General features: G+C 38.3%; 1 protein-coding gene across 1 annotated transcript; it reads right to left on the bottom strand.

The window, feature by feature from the left end:
• Positions 1–1,726: 1,726 nt before the first annotated feature.
• Positions 1,727–18,923, bottom strand: fam163aa (family with sequence similarity 163 member Aa). The gene is made up of 4 exons (XM_084121127.1): positions 18,535–18,923; positions 4,905–5,004; positions 4,588–4,702; positions 1,727–3,499 (listed from the first exon to the last, which is right to left on the bottom strand). Exons 3-4 carry the CDS (start codon positions 4,678–4,680, stop codon positions 3,140–3,142), a joined length of 453 nt encoding a protein of 150 aa, XP_083977253.1. The 5' UTR covers positions 4,681–4,702; positions 4,905–5,004; positions 18,535–18,923; the 3' UTR covers positions 1,727–3,139.
• Between the last annotated feature and the right edge of the window lie 902 nt (positions 18,924–19,825).

Here is a 19,825-nt window from a genome sequence, read left to right on the forward strand (position 1 = left end):
CGATGTGGAGGAGCAGCGGCTCTACTCTGAGCTCCTCCCGAGTGACTGAGCTTCTCACCCTATCTCTAAGGGATCGCCCAGCCACCATGCGGAGAAAACTCATTTCGTCCGCCTGTATCCGGGATCTTGTCCTTTCGGTCATGACCCACAGCATGACCCCATGACCATAGGTTAGAGTAGGAACATATATTGGCCGATTATTCGAGAGCTTCGCCTTGTGGCTCAGCTTTTTCTTCACCACGACAGACCGGTACATCGACCGCATCACTGCAGAAGCTGCACCGATCTGTCTGTCAATCTCCCGTTCCATCCTTTCCCTCACTCATGAACAAGACCCCAAGATACTTGAACTCCTCCACTTGAGGCAGGAACTCTCCACCAACCTGAAGTGGGCAAGCCACCCTTTTCCGACTGAGAACCATGGTCTCGGATTTGGAGGTGCTGATTCTCATCCCAGCCGCTTCACACTCGGCTGCAAACCGTCCCAACGCATGCTGAAGGTCCTGGTCTGATGGGGCCAGCACGACAACATCATCCGCAAAAAGCAGAGACAAAATCGTGTGGTCACCAAACCTGACACCCTCCAGCCCCTGGCTGCGCCTAGAAATTCTGTTCCTGAAAATTATGAACAGAACCGGAGACAAAGGGCAGCCCTGCCAGAGTCCAACATGCACCGGGAACAAGTCTGACTTACTGCCGGCAATGCGAACCAAGCTCCTGCTCCGGTCGTACAGGGACCGGACAGCCCTTAGCAAAGGCCCCCGGACCCCATACTCCCAGAGCACCCTCCACAGGACGCCGCGAGGGACACAGTTGATTGCCTTCTCCAAATCCACAAAGCCCATGTGGATTGGTTGGGCAAACTCCCATGAACCCTCCAGCAGGATAATACCCTGGAGACGGTATAGAGCTGGTCCAGTGTTCAACGACCGGGACGAAAACCGCACTGTTCCTCCTGAATCTGGGGTTCTACTATCGGCCGTATTCTCCTCTCCAGTACCCTGGCATAGACTTTCCCGGGTAGGCTGAGAAGTGTGATCCCCTGTAGTTGGAACACACCCTCCAGTCCCCCTTCAGTGGGAAAAATGTTCCAAAAAGTGGAAATGTTCAATTAGCTTTTTTGGGGGTAAAACGTTTGATAACCAGTCTTTTTCATAGTTTCTCATAATCCGCTGCTAGAATATAGCAACATGAATAGGAATATATAAGAAAAACACAATTAAAGCAACACTAAGGAACTTTTCCTCTTCGGTCGCCCTACAGGTTGGAAGTGGAATTGTGGAACCGCCCGCAGCTACTGTTGCACACACGCTCGCTGTTTATCTAGCACCGGCTTTGGAATGAACGATGTCCACTGACAAGGTAGAGTATGTTGCATGATTTCATGAAAGTATGATGTATTGCGACATCAGAAACAAAGGAAAACTTAATAATGACTATTGTAACGCTTGACGTAAAGCAAGTCAAATTTGTAGTTTTCTTAAGTCTCATTCGAACTACAGAAACGCGACCCGGTTTGGCAAACTTGCATGTTGTGCTTATAGCAGATATAGGGCTGCAAAGCGAATCCAGAAGTGCCTTTCACCCTTTTACGACTTGATGAACCACTGATACGATGTTTGGAAACATTATTTTAAGGTAAAAATTTTCCTTAGTGTTGCTTTAAAGCAAACAGAAGCATTGGCAGTTAGTTCGAAGATACATATAGAGAGACTTGACAGGAAACTTTTCAATCATTGAAATATTTTGATCTTTATGTACATGTATTTTATAGATGTGAAATGGCTTTTATTACTCTGATCACAATTGACCAATTTTATAAAAGTCTACAGGCATTTATAAATGCTTAATTTATATTCAAAAGCATTCTGTGAAATATGTGCACAATAAGCTACTTTTTTTCTTCAGTATTTTAAACCATAGACTGATGTACTTCCAGATCCCCCCCCCCCCCCCCCCATTTTTGCCAAAAAAGTATTCACATGTAAAATAGAAGTGCCTTCTTGTGATTTGTAATGTGATCCAGTTACTAACAAAGAGTGTTTAGGACAGTAAATATCAACATCAGAATGCACAATTCATAAACCAATGGCTACTGAAACAAGTATGTGAGAAAATATAATTTACATACACACTTTTGCAAAGACAAGGAAACTATTGTTCATGTAAGTTTCATTTCGATAAGAACAATGAAATGTTTTTTTAAAATATATTTTCCAGTCATTTTCTCACAGTGACTTTGCCTTAAGAAGATTTTTGAAAATGTTGTGTATAAATCTGAAAATTATATGACATAGATATCAGCAACTGCACTGAAATGTTAATTTAAAAAGCTCTGAATTTAAAAAGTAGTGGATATGGACAAATAAATAAGTGAGAATGAACAACATATGACTCCGACCTCAAACTGATTTGATTTTTCAAAAACTGCCAACACACATTTCACTCTGTGCCACTGTGAATTTTAGTTGATGTGACATATATTTAAATATGAATTAACCAATATATTCATCATCAGTAATTCATTTTACATTTTCCCAACAGATCTTCATAGATTAAGACAATTACATTTTGGTTAATTTCTCATCCTAAAATAAGTGTTTCAAATAAAAAGATTCAGCATATCAGGGGCTATTTAGATAAAGCTGAATGTCATGCTTTTTCCAACAAAAGTACTTTCTTTTAAAAGCTATTAAAAACTTGTGTGGAATGTTTGCCTTTTACGTCACCATAAACAATGAAATACTTAAGATGAGCCTATAAAGCTTCCTTGGGATGCTCCATTTCTTTTTTCTAAATTGAAAATATGCTTATATATCTGACTTTTCCAGATAAATAAAATATCCTATTTGCATTTAACCTTTAACATTAAAAAGGCCAAAACCCCCACAAACACTTCACGTCATATAACACACAACCCTCACAGCACAGAGAGAGGGAGGGGTGTGCAAGAAGAAGAGGTAAAACAGGTAAAACAAAAGACAATGGAAGACTGAAGATGGCCTTAGACCTGCGTGGAAGAATAACATGGCATCCTGAAGGTCTTTTGACTCTTGGCGCAAGGAGATGGCACGGCCCCCAGATGCTCTGATTCACAGAGGCAGCTCTGTCCCTGGGTTCATCTCCGGGTCTGTGAGGGTCAGACATCAGTGCTGATGGCTCGTGTATTGGTGTAAAAGTCTGGTGTACTGCGGTGGCTCAGCACGGGGCCGTACATGGCGGCCAGACCAAGGGCAGTGGCGCCATGGTTCTCGTAGTGAGCGGGCATGTAGGACAGGCGTTCGCCGCCATTACGCATCTCATCCGAGCCACGGAGGTAGTAGGGCGAGCAAGTGGGGCAGTAGCTGTGCTGCGGAGCGGGGTCGTAGGGCAGCGAGAGAGGTGTGACGGCCGCCCCGTCCACTCCTGGAGCGCTGCATGCGTTGCAGGCGAACTGTGGCTCAGGATCTCCGACCGAGCCCGCCTCCCCTTCTGACTCATTCCTCTTACAGCAGTAATACTGGGATGGAGGGACAGTTAGATACACAGGGGAAACAAGATCAGGAGTTGGCGCTTCAACACAGATCTTCCTCAAATTGTTGAGTAACACGCTGAGTGTACTTGAGCACAAAACACAGAAAGATTCTGGAATGGATTTTAGTTATTTACATAATAGAGCTGTTCAGTCATGATGTCATTTAGGTCAACAAGTAAGGCTAAAACAACGTTCAGTACTTTCCTATGGGTTTTTGATTATGAATGATATAAGGTCTGTGGTCAGCACTACATGAGACTTTAAATTACAATCAATTTTGCAAACATATGGGCTGGGTCCAAAATGACACACTCTCTTGAGTAGGTACTTATTTTGAATAAGTAATTACTTCACGACCGCTAAATAAAGTATGTTCTATATGGTATGAATGTGTGTAGTATGTGTAGTACATTCCCCATGTTGTCATTATCATGTGACCTACCCGTGGCCTCATGGGATAGTAAAGTGTCCATAGAATGCACACTTCAGAATCTCGCAGGAAGTAGCAAGTCATCTGGGTAATTTTGCCTACTCTTTTATGAGTACTGTGAATTCGGACATACTTGTTTTGTCACGTATGCTACTGTTTTTCACCTACTATATAGTAGGGAAGATGAGAACGTTCCCACGACTTCTTAATTCATTTCCTCATTTTATTTAAATTGTGGCTATGTTGAATTACTTCATTCCCTCTTTTTTTTAGTCGTCTCAAATTTAATTGAACTACAACTACTGAATGAATTAGCATATTGTGGAAACGAATTAAGACAATGTGGCCATGATTTACCTAAAATGCGGAAACAAATTAATAAGTCGTGGCAACCAATACTGAATTTATTTTTTTCACGTCATTTGTGGGCCTCTGTACTTAGCCGTAGTTTTTGAGAGTTGCACTCAGGTATCTCGTTTCCCACTCATTACATTCCAAAAAAAAAAAAAATGCAAAAAAATCTGTTTTTCCCCATTCCACTGTCTTGCATTTTAAACACAAAAATGTGATGTGTGTGAAAGGTCCCTTATACCTTACAGCACCCTGCAGTGAAATTTAAATGAAATGTAAATGCAATGCTCACCTGGAGTCTACAGTAACAAAGCACTGCAATGATACACAGGAGTATCACTGTTGCGAGAATTCCTCCGGTTATGACAACAGTTCCAGCTGTCATCCGACCAGATCTCCATCAAACCCTGAAAGCAAGACAGAGAGAGTCAATTGTCTTACTGAAACTTCATTTCCATATGTAAAAACAGACTGAAACTGCGTTGTTAGTCCGTTCACAACATCGAAACAAAGTTGAACTTCTGAAACAATTTTAACTAAATAACATTCAAAGGACCCCTGATTTATGTGTTGAAGCCTGTGGATGAGATTAAACTCAGCAGCACTTACATTAGAAGAGAGCAGAGGGGACGACAGGCCACACAGAGTTTGTATTGCCGCTTCTCCTGACGCACTGCTCATTGGTTGCAGACGCTCACCAGTAGAGTTTCTGGATATCACAAAAGAAGGGGAACATGTGAAATGTAAAAACAGATTTGTTAAAAACTTCTATTTCAGCAATTGGATAACAGCCACAATAACCATTCCATCCAAAAGGAGGCAGTATAATATAGGACATCACCACAGCACAGTATACTTATGTGGCATCAAAGATGCACAGAGGTACACAAATGATCTTTTTTGCTTGCAGATTATTTAAATAGTAATGTAATAACTAAGAGAAAATTAAAATATATATATTTAACAAAGACAAATGTGTTAAGAATTATGTTTATATCTACAAAAACACTGTAAGTGAAATATGCAGACACTTGTTCAACAGAACAAACGCAACAAACTGAGGTAAACCGAGAGGCGACATTACTACAGGGCACTGTTAAAATATAACTGAAACAAAAATGAACTAGTAAAATAATCAATGTCACCTTAAAGGGTTAGTTCACCTAAAAATTTTAATTATCTCAAAATTGACTTATCCTCAAGCCTTTATACTGTAGGTGTATATGACTTTCTTCTTTCAGCCAAACACAATTGGAGTTATATTAAAAAATATCCTGGCTCTTCCAAGCTTTATAATGGGAGTGAATGGTACCATAGATTTTGAAGCCCAAAAAAGCGCATCCATCCATCATAAAAGTAATCCATACGGCTCCAGGGGGTTAATAAAGTCCTTCTGAAGTGAAGTGATGCGTTTTTGTAAGAAAATATTCATATATATAACTTTATAAATTGACAAGAGCAAAGAGCAAAACAAAACACCAGTTAGGAATTGGAAGTATAAAAATGAGAATTTTTTAAGAGAAATGTCGGAGGAGCTTGTGTTTGTTGCCAAGCCTTATTTGTTTGAACCGCAAGAGGCATCTACTCCCACCTAAGCTTACGCTACTCCTACATCCTACGTCATGCATCGGGTCAGAGGTCACTCTTCGGCCGGAACTCGACTCGCGTACGGCCCTTACCGGAAGCCAGGGATTATAGTTAATAAAGCCATATCTATGGATATTTTCTTACAAAAACGAATCGCTTTGCTTCAGAAGGCCGTAATTAACCCCCTGGAGCCGTATGGATTACTTTTATGATGGATGGATACGCTTTTTTGAGCTTAAAAATCTAAGGTACCATTCCCTCCCATTATAAAGCATGGAAGAGTCAAGATTTTTTTATATAACTCAGATTGCGTTCAGCTGAAAGAAGAAAGTCATATACACCTAGGATGGCTTGAGGTTGAATAAATTATAGGATAATTAAATTTTTTGGGTGAACTAACCCTTTAACTACAGAACCCAGACTCGATGGAAAGCAGTCTCTAGTTCAAAATCAGGGACGTTCTCAAACCCATCACACATACTCTTCCAGTCCATTTTTTTTTCTCAGAGTAAAAGCACTAAATTATATACAGGAATGGTGGAATGCTAATGCTGTTAAAAGCAATGTGCCATCTATTCTCCCTGGAATGTGTCCAAGCAGCGTGTTCCTGTCCCCCTGCGCTCCTTGCCAGCGGTTAAACTGGAGGAAAGTACTGATCTGGGTTCTTGTGGTGGGCTGTTGGAGGTCAAACCCCTCCATCAGTGCAACAGTGACAGCAACGGGCCACTGATAGGACATGTTTGGACAATCACATAGCCTGATGGGCTCGACAAGGTCGCTGTAAGTACACCGAGAACGCTTTGAATAACAAGGATAGGTGGGGACTGGAGAGCGCTCGTGTTTATCCAAGTATTTTCTTGTGCTAATTTGTGGTGATACTGAACTGTGAAATTTGACTTCAAAGTAATGCCATTTCTGCACACAATACCAAAATCCAAAATCTGTTCACTTGGTGACCATCTTGGCAATGCAGCTAATTTCTATTATCTACTTGAATAGGAAAAGGCTTAAAAATGTTTTTCTTTTTTTTTTATGTTTGCTAAGCTTACATAAAGCATGCATGAATAGTCAGCCAGTAATGGGCAAAAAAAAAAAGCGGAGCGAGTAGATATTGAAGCTTGTGTTCGCCACTGAATAAAAAAAAAAAAGGCTATGCGACTTTTTATTCTGACAATTCTAACTTTTTTTCTCACAATTATGAGTTTACATCTCGCAATTCTGACTTTTTTTTCTCAAATTTGCATGATATAAACTTGGCAATTGTGAGTTATAAAGTCAGAATGGCGAGATATAAACTCACAATTGAAAGGAAAAAAGTCTATCTCGCAATTCTGAGTTTATAATTTATTCAGAAAAGTCCGAATTGCGTGATATAAACTCGCAATTGTGTTTTTCTCAGAATTGTGTTATTAAGTCAGAGTTGTGAGATATAAACTCGCAATTGTAAGAAAAATGCAATTGCAAGTTTATGTCACGAAATTCTATAAACTCGCAATTGTAAGAAAATGTATGAATTGTGAGCTGTTTTTTATAACTCATAATTGCGAGTTTATTTCTCTGAATTCTTGAAAAGGGAATATAACTCATAATTGCAAGAAAAAAAGTCAGAATTGCTAGAATTGCTTCTTTATAACTACTCACCAAAAAAATTAAGGAGCTACTCACCAAAAAATTAAAATAAATATAAATAAATAAATAGACCTCAAATACTCATTTGAGAGCAGTGTTGGGGAAAGTTATTTTGAAAAGTAATGCATTACAATATTACATTACTCCCTTAAAAAGTAACTAATTGCGTTACTTAGTTACTTTTTTTTAGAAAAGTAATGCGTTACATTACTTTTGCGTTACTTTTTTTCACTTGGGCTGGGCTTGTTTTTTTTTATTTTTATATATATACAAAAAAGTTATATTTTTGGCCAAATATAAAGACCCTTTCACCCCAAAAGTGAAATAATAAGCCTCAGGCTGAAGGAAATGCAAATTCATGCATTTAGAGTAGAGGGCTCCACTCAAGCAAACCTTTCAGCTGCTGCTATTCTGGGTAACCGAAGAATAAGATGCAGGAGAAAACACTTACTTTTCCAATAAAAACAAAAATATCTATAGTAATTTTTGCTTATGCTTTAACTGAATCATCGAAGGTCAGGAGATTAAATGCATAAAACTGTATGTTTAATTTAATATAATTAGTTATTGGAGGTTTGCATAGTATTATGATTCTGCATTTCACTGATTTTATTCATTTTGAGGAATATTGAATCTTTTTTTGTGCAAGTGAGATGAGTAAATGCACTCTCACATTTAGTCAAGACAGAACTACAATAACCACCATGTTTACACACAACGCCTCTGCACTTCGATTTCGATTCAACATGGGGACAAGTAACTTAGTAAAGTAAAGAAAGTAAAGAAAACAAAGTTGCGTTACTTATTTGAAAAAGTAACTAAATTTGAAAAGTAATGCGTTATTTTACTAGTTACTTGAAAAAGTAATCTCATTACGTAACTCAAGTTACTTGTAATGAGTTACCCCAACACTGTTTGAGAGTAAATTACTTCGTTTTACTTATCTTAAACTATTTAAAGTGGTCTTAGCTGGTCAAGCTGGGAGACCAGCTGAACACCAACTCGGCCAGCCTGGAAGACCAGCTTAAACTAGCTACTACCAGCTTAAACCAGCCTTTTTATTTTCTTCAGCAGGGCACCATGTCGTAATTACTGTAATTTCGAGATGACAACGTGACAATCTACTCAAAGAATACTCATTCTACTGGGAATTATGCGTTTCTATGGCAACACTATCAACGGCTAAATGAATCTGCTGCAGTCAGGTCAACACTTTTTACTAGTTGAAATCTCGTAATATACATTTCTGAAATACATAACTTAGACAGTTACCTCTGATAACAGATCACTCTAATAAATTGTAATGTGGATTCATGCATTTTCTGTAAAGCTGCTTTGAAACGATGTGTATTGTGAAAAGTGCTATACAAATAAATGTGAATTGAATTGAATTAATTACAACATGGAGTGTGTTTTGCCCCATTTTACTGCCCGTTTTCAACGCAAAAATGTGTTCTTTGTGAATGGCCCCGAGTAGTAGTAGCTCAAGAACGTTTCGTTCATTTTGTGATGACACATGAGTTGTCTGAGACAGTGATTTGCTATTTTTGACGTGGCTACTTTCCTTAATTTGTCATGTGACAGCCACGTAGACTATCTGTATCTGTAATCGGGATGTGATAAGTTCACCTCCCGAGTACTGCATGTTTCGTTCACTAGTCCAGTAGAACTGCATAAGCAACGTTTGCGTAAGTGGACACATTCGAGGGGATTTGGCTATTAAAAATGTAACATTTACATTAAATCTGTAAATTAATTCTAGTTTACACAGCTCAAATACACAAAATTACGTCAATAAGGGTTATTACATTTTTGATAAACGGGATTCAAAGATCCAAGTGAGTTAAATGAACTGAACTTCCCATCACAATTAAGAATAGTATGCTATTTTGAATTCAGCCACTGTGATGATTTTACCAATTAGGTGATCAGGTGATCTTTTAACTGAGAGCTAGGTGGGATTTCCTTTCATACCACCGACGTACAAAGCAATCCTATTCATTTTCCAATGTATGGCCTGCCTCATTCTTCTTACACCCAATATGTCTCTGACCATACATACTGCATAACCAAATTACAGATAAAACCACACTGCAGTGTACACTGAAGCCAAAAAAGCAGAACCATAAAATTGAGCAGTGCTTTAAATTGGTCCTCAAGTCCCTGGAGAGATATTTTTTGTAAATGGAGAGTCAATTACTCATAGCGAAAAGTAAAAGACACCACTAAGCGCAATGAACACTGAGATAATACTCCTACTATACCTTTTGTTTGGTGGTTTATATTTTGGTGTTCTTGAGGTTAATGAAAACTCAATAAAAAACAGACATTTCAATGCTGATGATGGCTTCCCCCATCCCACAAACATGTTCATTAACAAGGCACACAAGGTGTACATTGCAATTTTTTTTGTGTGTTTGTATGTTCCAATGTGTCTATTCATGAAACACGTTCATGCATAATAATATGAGATGATCCCATGTACATGTAGATGTATGTGTATTATGGCATGTGAGGAGAAGCAGACGGAGATGTGGTGCAAGAGGAAGTGTGACCCGGTGCAGACCTTGTCAGCATGCTCGTTTATCACCTGGCTCACTCTATTACACCAATGAGTCTGCAGATCAATACACAGATGCTCGTATATCTCCGTTGCCATGGTACCCAAGGCTGCTGACCCACTTCTCCCCAAATACCCCAGCACCCCTCTCCTTCGCCCATTCTCTTTTTGCTTTCCTTTTATTGTTTTTCCCCCTCCATTTACCAGTATATTCAGTGCGTCACCAGTATATGTCAGCCATCTTCACACTGTGAAGGCAGCACAGGAACCACATATGAAACGGATTGGATCGATTCCTTTCCTAGAGCTCTTCCTGTCCGATTTTAGGTGAAAAATCGTATCTATTGGAGACGTCCAATAGATTACTTAGGCGCGTCGAAAGAACACCACAGACACAGTACAATCAACATGGGAAAATCTCACAGTAAAACAAGCAGCTGTGAAAAAAAAATTATACAGCGGTGTTTTGCCAGATGAGAAGTTTTATCTATGTATCATCTTTTACTCTTTTAATTCATTTTATAACTGTATTATCTTTATATCTCTTTTTTCCTTGCTTTTATTTAGAAAAATCACAGAAATAACGGTTTGCTCCTATTCATGGATTTGTAAAATGGGTGGGGTCCCTGAGTGATTATTTTAATTCCTTTCTCTGAATTACCATAGTGTATGAAATGTGCTATATAAATGAACTTGCCTTGCCTTGAAACAGTATATATATACATATATATATATATACATATAAAAAGTCTTAAGAGCCTTTCACCAGCTATATTTTTAAATATATGAATAGACAGACTCCATTTCTGTTCATCAAATGTCTGTGAAATTTGTTCAGTTTATGTCTCAGTTGTTAAAATGTTTTATGTTCATACAAATATTTACACGTCAATAAATTTGATGGAAAAAAAAACTGTTGAAAGTGAGAGGATGTTTCTTCACAGACACCTTTTGACCTTGAGAACATTATAGAGTTTTCTTCACCTGCTCACTTCATCTCACCTTCTAGAGTTTCTTGGCAACTTTCTATTTTTCTCTCCTTGCCTCAAAAAATATGACTCCTCTCATTTCTTTAGCTTCCCCTCTGCTTCTTTTTTTAAAGAACCACATGATGCCACTTACCCTCAGTGCTCTGGTAGTGTGTGCTGTCTGTCCTTCCTGTCTTTGCTCCAGAACAGTTATGGACTTTTTATCTGGCAGCTCTATCTGACCTCTTATCTATCTGACTGCACCAGGCCCAATATAGCTGTGGGGGTTCCACATGTTTATGACACAAATATGTCTGCAATGTTAAAAGCAAAATCAAATCATATTAAACATGACAGGAAAACAACATTGAACTTCATTTAGTATAGTGTAAAGAAGTTGCATTAATGTCTCCAAACAAGAGGCTGTCATATAACTAGATGTAAGCAAAAGAACATTTTAATGAATACTCACTCGAAAGCTGCTGTTTTTACTGTTTTTTACTGTGTTTGCTGTTTTTTACTGTTTTAAGAAAAGCAAATGATAAACACATAACCTAGTTTGAATCACTATAAACACAAAGATCATTAATAAGATTTATAATAATAAGATTTTTATTAAGATTAGCAAAGCTAATAGTAGAATGCAAACCCTGCATCCTAACCTCATACTGTACTACATTTGGTTTGAAACTTGCTTCGCGACTGTTAAAAGTATGTTCTATGAATGAAATTCAGAAGTACTCCACCCGGCATGTTGTCACTGTCAGTGGCATCAGTTGCGTCGCTTCACTGTCATTCATAAATCCTTTCCTGTGGCCTCATGGGATTGCAAAGTGTCCATTAGATGCACACTTCAGAATCAGAAGTAGTAAGTCATCTGGGTACTACTGTTTTATGAATACTATGAATTCGGACATACTGCTCGACTCACACACTGTTTTTTGCCTGTAGTATGGAAGTATGTAGTATGGCCATTCAGATGCAGGGCAGGTTGCAGTATGAATTTCCGTGCTAGTCCAGGCTGGTTTATATAGTGCGATCAGTTCTAGTCTTGTTGGTCAGCTTAAGAAGCCTGGTGGGGCACCAACATCCAAAACAACAGTATTCTAATGAGCAACTACTGTGGTCTTTTCAGCAGCAGTGTTGTTTTCTCAGTGTAAATAACCTCATATATCACCATTTAAAGTGGCAGCAAAACAGTTCATGTCACTGAGCAAGCTAAACAGGACAAAATAAGTGTCCTATATGGTTAAAAAAATGCTAAATCTAAATGGCTAGCCCTGAACGAACTCCTGTTTGGCAAGTTTGACACTGTGTGACTATCAAACAGCTAATTTCCCTCAACATTTTCATTTTCCTTCTTTATGATTTCACCAGCTTTGCAACAAATCACAGCAGCAGGGCGCTAATAGAAAATAACTTGCAAAGAGCTGAGACTGCACTGTATGGACAGCCCAAAGGGCCATTATTGGAACTGTCCAAGCTTTCATTTACTCTAATTGCGGTTCTAACCTTGATAATATACACTTTAACCACTGGGTCTAATAAGAGAAGAAACGAGAGACGGAAATCAAATCCCATTCAGCGTAAATATTCTCATAATCCTTTTTCATTGTAGAGAATTATCTTACAGTGGAGTGGGCTGGTTTCTTAAAGGATTTAGAGAGATCATGCTCAGCTTCTCTTTGGGAGCTGAAAGTAAAACTGAATTTAATCTTATCACAGGTCATTGTAGAGTTTTTCTTTATTTATTTTTTTGGATTGTATTCCTTGTCAGATCAGACTAATAATTCTTATACATCAATGTGGTAACTGATTCTATCTGTCAAATAAATGAGCATTCATCATTTACTCGCCCTGTCATCTCAGACCTGTATGAAATGAATCTAAAGAAGAAGAAAAATCTATATTATTGGAACCCATTGACTTTCATTGTAACTTTCATTGACATGGATGTTCCTCAGAATAAAGTCATACAGGTCTGGAACGACATGAAGGTGAGTAAATGACAGAATTTAGGGTGAACTATGCCTTTAACACAAGTCATTTTGGATAGGTGTCAGTTAATAATATCAAGTAGCTGACAGCTGTAAGAAGCACTAAACATGCATATATTAAATACTCCCTGATGTATAGAACCACTCAGTTGAACTCAATGGGCTCTGACACAGTCAATGAGAGATATTTAAGGAACTACTTAAAGGAATCGAATCACAGGAGTGACTGACTCTTGAGTTTTATAAGATCAGACTCATGTCTCTGGTGACAATGAGAGTTTTGGAGATTCGCCGAGATTAGAGTTTGGAGAGAAACCGATAATAAGAGAGAGAAAGCTAAGCTCCTTGTTCTCACCTTCATTTTACTTATTCCACCATCATAAACTCTGAAGATCCTGGTCATTCAACTTTAATGTCTTTTGGATTGATTGAAATAGAGCTATGCTTCAAGTTCTTGTTCAGTTTTCCACATCTATCATCCAAAAAACTCACAACATTTTAGAGTTTTTTATAATACAAATAAAACCTCCAAATCTATAACGTCTGATGCAGCTTTAGTTTTAGCTTCTCTCTCTGTATGCCAGCGGGTCTCTGCTGCCTGATTTATGGACGGCCAGAATGCACATCCCGCCCCAAGGACAAATCAAGAGACAGCTTCAGATGTCAGGCTATAAAGCAGCTGCTGACTGGGTTCTTATTCAGCAATTGCCGCTACCCCACTTAATTCACTGCCGTTTATTTAAAGCACAAAGAGAGACTATCAAAAATTGAGTGGTGATTCTTTAAAGAAATTTTGATGGACATGGCGCTCTTGGTTTAAGGTGACAGATACAAATGTTTTACTGTGTCAATCAGTGTGATATTGATCATCTCAATGTGCTTTGAAAAAAAAAAAACTTAGATATTATATATATATATACACACACATACATACGCACACACACATTATATATATATATATATATATACAGTGAGGAAAATAAGTATTTGAACACCCTGCTATTTTGCGAGTTCTCCCACTTAGAAATCATGGAGGGGTCTGAAATTGTCATCGTAGGTGCATGTCCACTGTGAGAGACATAATCTAAAAAAAAAAATCCAGAAATCACAATGTATGATTTTTTAACTATTTATTTGTATGATACAGCTGCAAATAAGTATTTGAACACCTGAGAAAATCAATGTTAATATTTGGTACAGTAGCCTTTGTTTGCAATTACAGAGGTCAAACGTTTCCTGTAGTTTTTCACCAGGTTTGCACACACTGCAGGAGGGATTTTGGCCCACTCCTCCACACAGATCTTCTCTAGATCAGTCAGGTTTCTGGGCTGTCGCTGAGAAACACAGAGTTTGAGCTCCCTCCAAAGATTCTCTATTGGGTTTAGGTCTGGAGACTGGCTAGGCCACGCCAGAACCTTGATATGCTTCTTACAGAGCCACTCCTTGGTTATCCTGGCTGTGTGCTTCGGGTCATTGTCATGTTGGAAGACCCAGCCTCGACCCATCTTCAGTGCTCTAACTGAGGGAAGGAGGTTGTTCCCCAAAATCTCGCAATACATGGCCCCGGTCATCCTCTCCTTAATACAGTGCAGTCGCCCTGTCCCATGTGCAGAAAAACACCCCCAAAGCATGATGCTACCACCCCCATGCTTCACAGTAGGGATGGTGTTCTTGGGATGTACTCATCATTCTTCTTCCTCCAAACACGTTTAGTGGAATTATGACCAAAAAGTTCTATTTTGGTCTCATCTGACCACATGACTTTCTCCCATGACTCCTCTGGATCATCCAAATGGTCATTGGCAAACTTAAGACGGGCCTTGACATGTGCTGGTTAATGCTGGGGAACCTTCCGTGCCATGCATGATTTCAAACCATGACGTCTTAGTGTATTACCAACAGTAACCTTGGAAACGGTGGTCCCAGCTCTTTTCAGGTCTTTGACCAGCTCCTCCCGTGTAGTTCTGGGCTGATTTCTCACCTTTCTTAGGATCATTGAGACCCCACGAGGTGAGATCTTGCATGGAACCCCAGTCCGAGGGAGATTGACAGTCATGTTTAGCTTCTTCCATTTTCTAATGATTGCTCCAACAGTGGACCTTTTTTCACCAAGCTGCTTGGCAATTTCCCCGTAGCCCTTTCCAGCCTTGTGGAGGTGTACAATTTTGTCTCTAGTGTCTTTGGACAGCTCTTTGGTCTTGGCCATGTTAGTAGTTGGATTCTTACTGATAGTATGGGGTGGACAGGTGTCTTTATGCAGCTAACGACCTCAAACAGGTGCATCTAATTTAGGATAATAAATGGAGTGGAGGTGGACATTTTAAAGGCAGACTAACAGGTCTTTGAGGGTCAGAATTCTAGCTGATAGACAGGTGTTCAAATACTTATTTGCAGCTGTATCATACAAATAAATAGTTAAAAAATCATATATTGTGATTTCTGGATTTTTTTTTTTAGATTATGTCTCTCACAGTGGACACGCACCTACGATGACAATTTCAGACCCCTCCATGATTTCCAAGTGGGAGAACTTGCAAAATAGCAGGGTGTTCAAATACTTATTTTCCTCACTGTATATATATACTTTTTTTATGTGAATGCAAGTGTGTGTATATATATACATACAAATTTATTTTTATTCCGCTTTTTATTTCGTTCAGAGATGATAATTAAAAAAAAAAATATATATATATATTTTTTTTTTAAATGTTTTAAAGATAAAATGTAAAATGTTCATGTCCACATGCAACATTATAGCAAAACATATTGCAAAATGTATTGTGGCAACAAAATTGTATTATATTGGCAAAAATATAAAATAAAATAGTTTTATATTAGTTTGAATTTTACCTATATCAACATGTCACTAATGTCACTCAAAGTATGAATGCACATTTGCTTAAATAGACAAGCTTGATTGCTTGTATCATTGCAAAATGTACACTATATTATTTATCACCCAACTCTGCTAAATACAGAATAAATATAAGATATTATAAACATTACCATCATGATTTTCTATTAAAAAAAACCTGCTTTTTTGCGTATTGTGAAAAGCGCTTCACAAATACATTTGACTTGCCTTGGCATATATGAGCAGACAACCATGTCAGGACAAGAAATCAAATAAAAAAAAATCATGTAAAATAATAAATACAACAAACACAGTCATAAAATTGAAATGCATTTTCCCACATTTTAGACAGGATCACTGACAAAAGCTCCAAACCAACCTGCGGCAAAAGCTGCGATCCTAATGGGCTCATTCAGGCGAAAAATTTACTTTTTAAATCATTGCTTACACAGCGTGAGTCAATAAAGTGAAAATGGCAACGCAGTCAAGTGTGCACATGTCCAACTCAGCAATAAGTATTAAACTTCTCTCTTTGGATAGCTCAAGCAATACCGAGCTGATGACTCAGATGCCGTGTGCTCTGTTCACTCATAAACACATTGTAATTTGTTTTTGATGTGTGACATTAGTCAGCAACAGAAACCACCGCAATCACAATGCTGAGAGGCTTCTCTTGACAGCTTGTCGGCCTGATCTATGATGTCACTTATAACAACGCTGTGGGGAGATAGTAAGGTGAACGTCCTTCTTCATTATTAAAATGAATCTCTCCTCCGCAGCCATGCAGGAGCTCTGATCATTTTTGAATGAATCCCTTCTCCTGACTCCTAAATAATGGCATGAATATTTCGGTGTGGAAGCCTCTAACTTTGCACTTGAAATCATGGCAAGCCTGCAATTTTAAAGTCGTCCCTTTTCAATTATTCAAATATCATTCCAGTAACAATATTTTTCCATCACCAGGCCATTTAGCCAGGTAGCGAAGGATGGATTTTTCACCCCATTCTCTTCAAAAAGCACTCATCTCGGCTGTGTATGAAGAGAATATATTTATGTCTAAATCTGGGACAGTTGCATGGATTTCAAAAATGAACAGAGAAAAGAGGAATATCGTCACTCGCTTTTCTTTGTCGGGGAGTATAAATGCAATCATGTCCATTTATACCATATAGGTACGATTATTATTACTTTTAATGTCAAAGTTGTTCCTAACTAATTGCATGGATGTAGTCAAATTATGAAAGTTTAAGAATCTGCCATTGAAAACCAATCTTAATTGGCAGCTAATCCTAATATTGGGGTACAATAATATCCCCCTCAATGTCTATGGTAGTTTACAGTCCTGCAAGCAGTTAATAATGACACTACATAATCAAACAATCTACCACCAATTTCTCTTTTTATCATAGTATAGTAGTATTACATCATGTTGTCATCGCTCTTTGGCTTTTAAACCCATTGCTTGCAACAGACAAGAATTGTTCCCGGAAAAGCTCTTGATGGGCTCTTCCTTGTCAAGTCGAATCACAGTAAGACTGTGTTTGACTCAGGCAAACAGGCTCCCTCAACCAGTACATCTGCCAAGAGCACACTGCTGGAGAGCTTGCCATGTAAATCCAGCAAAACAAACAGTTGAAAAGCAGCTCCAAACACGCCAGGCTCCCTTGGCAGATAGAGCATCACTGGCCTAGAAATCATGTCTCCACTAAAACAGCATCTGTGTATGTGTCGTGTCTGCTAGAAACAGACAACATATGCTTCCCCCTCTGGAAAACATTACTTCTTGGCCAAAAGCTATAGCTTTGCATGAGACATCTGACTACTATTATGCTCAGATGTCACAAAAATGAAATCTACACTATGACAAACTATCAATCAAATCTATCTATCTATCTATCTATCTATCTATCTATCTATCTATCTATCTATCTATCTATCTATCTATCTATCCTAATTTAACCACTGTATATACAGTACAAAACAAACAAACAAAATAAATAAATAAATAAATAAATAACTCTAAATCTGGCACAATGTAATCACTTTATACAAATTTATAAAATGTATTTTTAATAATTATATAAAATGTCTTTTAAATTATAGATACTTTACACAGCGATCTTCATTCTTCAGTGATTAGAATATATATAGAATTCTACTAGAATATAGTATTGTAAAAAAAAGTGGTTCAACATTAATGTGTTTTTCTTTTTTGAGGGGATGGTGACCATGTTATATTTTGCCAGAATCACCAGATTTTAGGGTTCTCTCACCTTCATAATTCCAGTTTAACCCTGCACAAGGCATACAACAACATGAACAAGTGGACAACAATGTGTATTGTGTCCAAATGTTCTGGATAGTCATCCCACTTTCACTGTTGAATGCTTGCTTACTATGTGTGTAAAAAATATATATATATATGTGTGTGTGTGTGTGTGTGTGTGTATGTATGTGTGTGTGTGTGTGTGTGTGTGTGTGTGTGTGTTTAAATTCATGCAAACAAAGAGCATGCACCAAAATTCATAACCAGGCACATTTACAAATTGAATTGCCACTTCAACCCTTACATTAGACTGCATAATCAAAATCAAACCATTTCTGCACAAGTGCATGTCAGCTCACAGAAGGGCATTTCAGTTACCTTAAACCTGTTTCTCCTCCAGGGTGCAAGGGTATTATTCCAAATGACTGCTGTCTGTCAGTAGTGAACACTACTGTAACTGTTCATCTGGGAAAGGATCGTCTGAGGCTTTGCTTCGTTTGCAGAATTGCAGCGTCCACTGACTGAACAGCTAGCTTTTATTATCTATCTGAACGGATGGCTGTCACATCATCATTTGTTGCGCCTGTAATTCCGTATATTCCTTGCGAAATCCCGCGTGTATGCTGTGAGAGACAATATAACACATCCGAGCTCGCAAATGAATGAGTAGTATTACCCAGATTCGGTGTAGTGTGCAGGCTGTGAAGAGCGCTTACGGTCCCTCAGGAGGAAGCAACAGCCTGTGAGATGGTGATGCTGTTGTGCACGCGCGGCGCGGAAAGGGTCAGGAAACGAACCCACACCTTTACAGACGTTAAACGAATGAAAGCATTAGCCAATGAGCGTGCGTCAAGTTTCACATGACCACTGGCCAGAGTATGACAAAGAAAAAAAAGTGACAGCATTCACATGCAACTTTGCTTGGCTTTATGATGGTGAGTTTATAATGGTCAAGTAATTAGGGAACATATGACTACATAGCGAAAAGGTTAAAGTTAATATGACTACATAAAGAAAGGTTAAATAGACTGCAAAGCATTTGGTTGGTTATAAAGGCTATATATAGCCCGGAATGAATGAATGAATGAATGAATCTATCTATCTATCTATCTATCTATCTATCTATCTATCTATCTATCTATCTATCTATCTATCTATCTATCTATCTATCTATCTATCTATCTATCTTTTGTAATGTATCAGTGCTGTTGCAAGAAGATGAACCACTTGTTTGAAACACAATGCTGGTCTGACCTATTAATTGCACATTTCATATTGCACAAGACTGGACCAAATAAACACACCAGTAAATGAATATTCAACTAATTATGAGAATAATCAAACCCCACTAACAATTTGTTTGTTTTAGTTTTGTTTTTTGAGGGAACTTTACCTTTAAGTATCATGACTTGTCAATCTGTTTTTGGTAAGCAGATGAATGAAAATACCTTCGGTTTACAAACATGTTCCAGTATGTGGGAAGATTAATGACGTTTGCAGACTTAAATGAAGACACCATCACCCGCATACAGTATGCACAAAAACTCCATCAAGCTCTACCTCTAGTATATGCACGCACATTTATATGTGCTCACACACACAGCAAGGTGCCACTGACAGATTTGATTATGACAGCTGGCAGGGATTTGTTGCATAAATTAGAATAGTA

Source organism: Abramis brama, assembly GCF_963993115.1.
Source record: "Abramis brama genome assembly, chromosome: 7".
Taxonomy (NCBI): domain Eukaryota; kingdom Metazoa; phylum Chordata; class Actinopteri; order Cypriniformes; family Leuciscidae; genus Abramis; species Abramis brama.

Excerpts from the sequence above, each read along its gene's own strand:
- fam163aa (XM_084121127.1), bottom strand. The coding sequence starts at position 4,680 with ATGACAGCTGGAACTGTTGTCATAACCGGAGGAATTCTCGCAACAGTG. Across the intron at positions 3,500-4,587 it reads TTTGTTACTGTAGACTCCAG|TATTACTGCTGTAAGAGGAA; the intron begins GTGAGCATTGCA and ends CCTCCATCCCAG.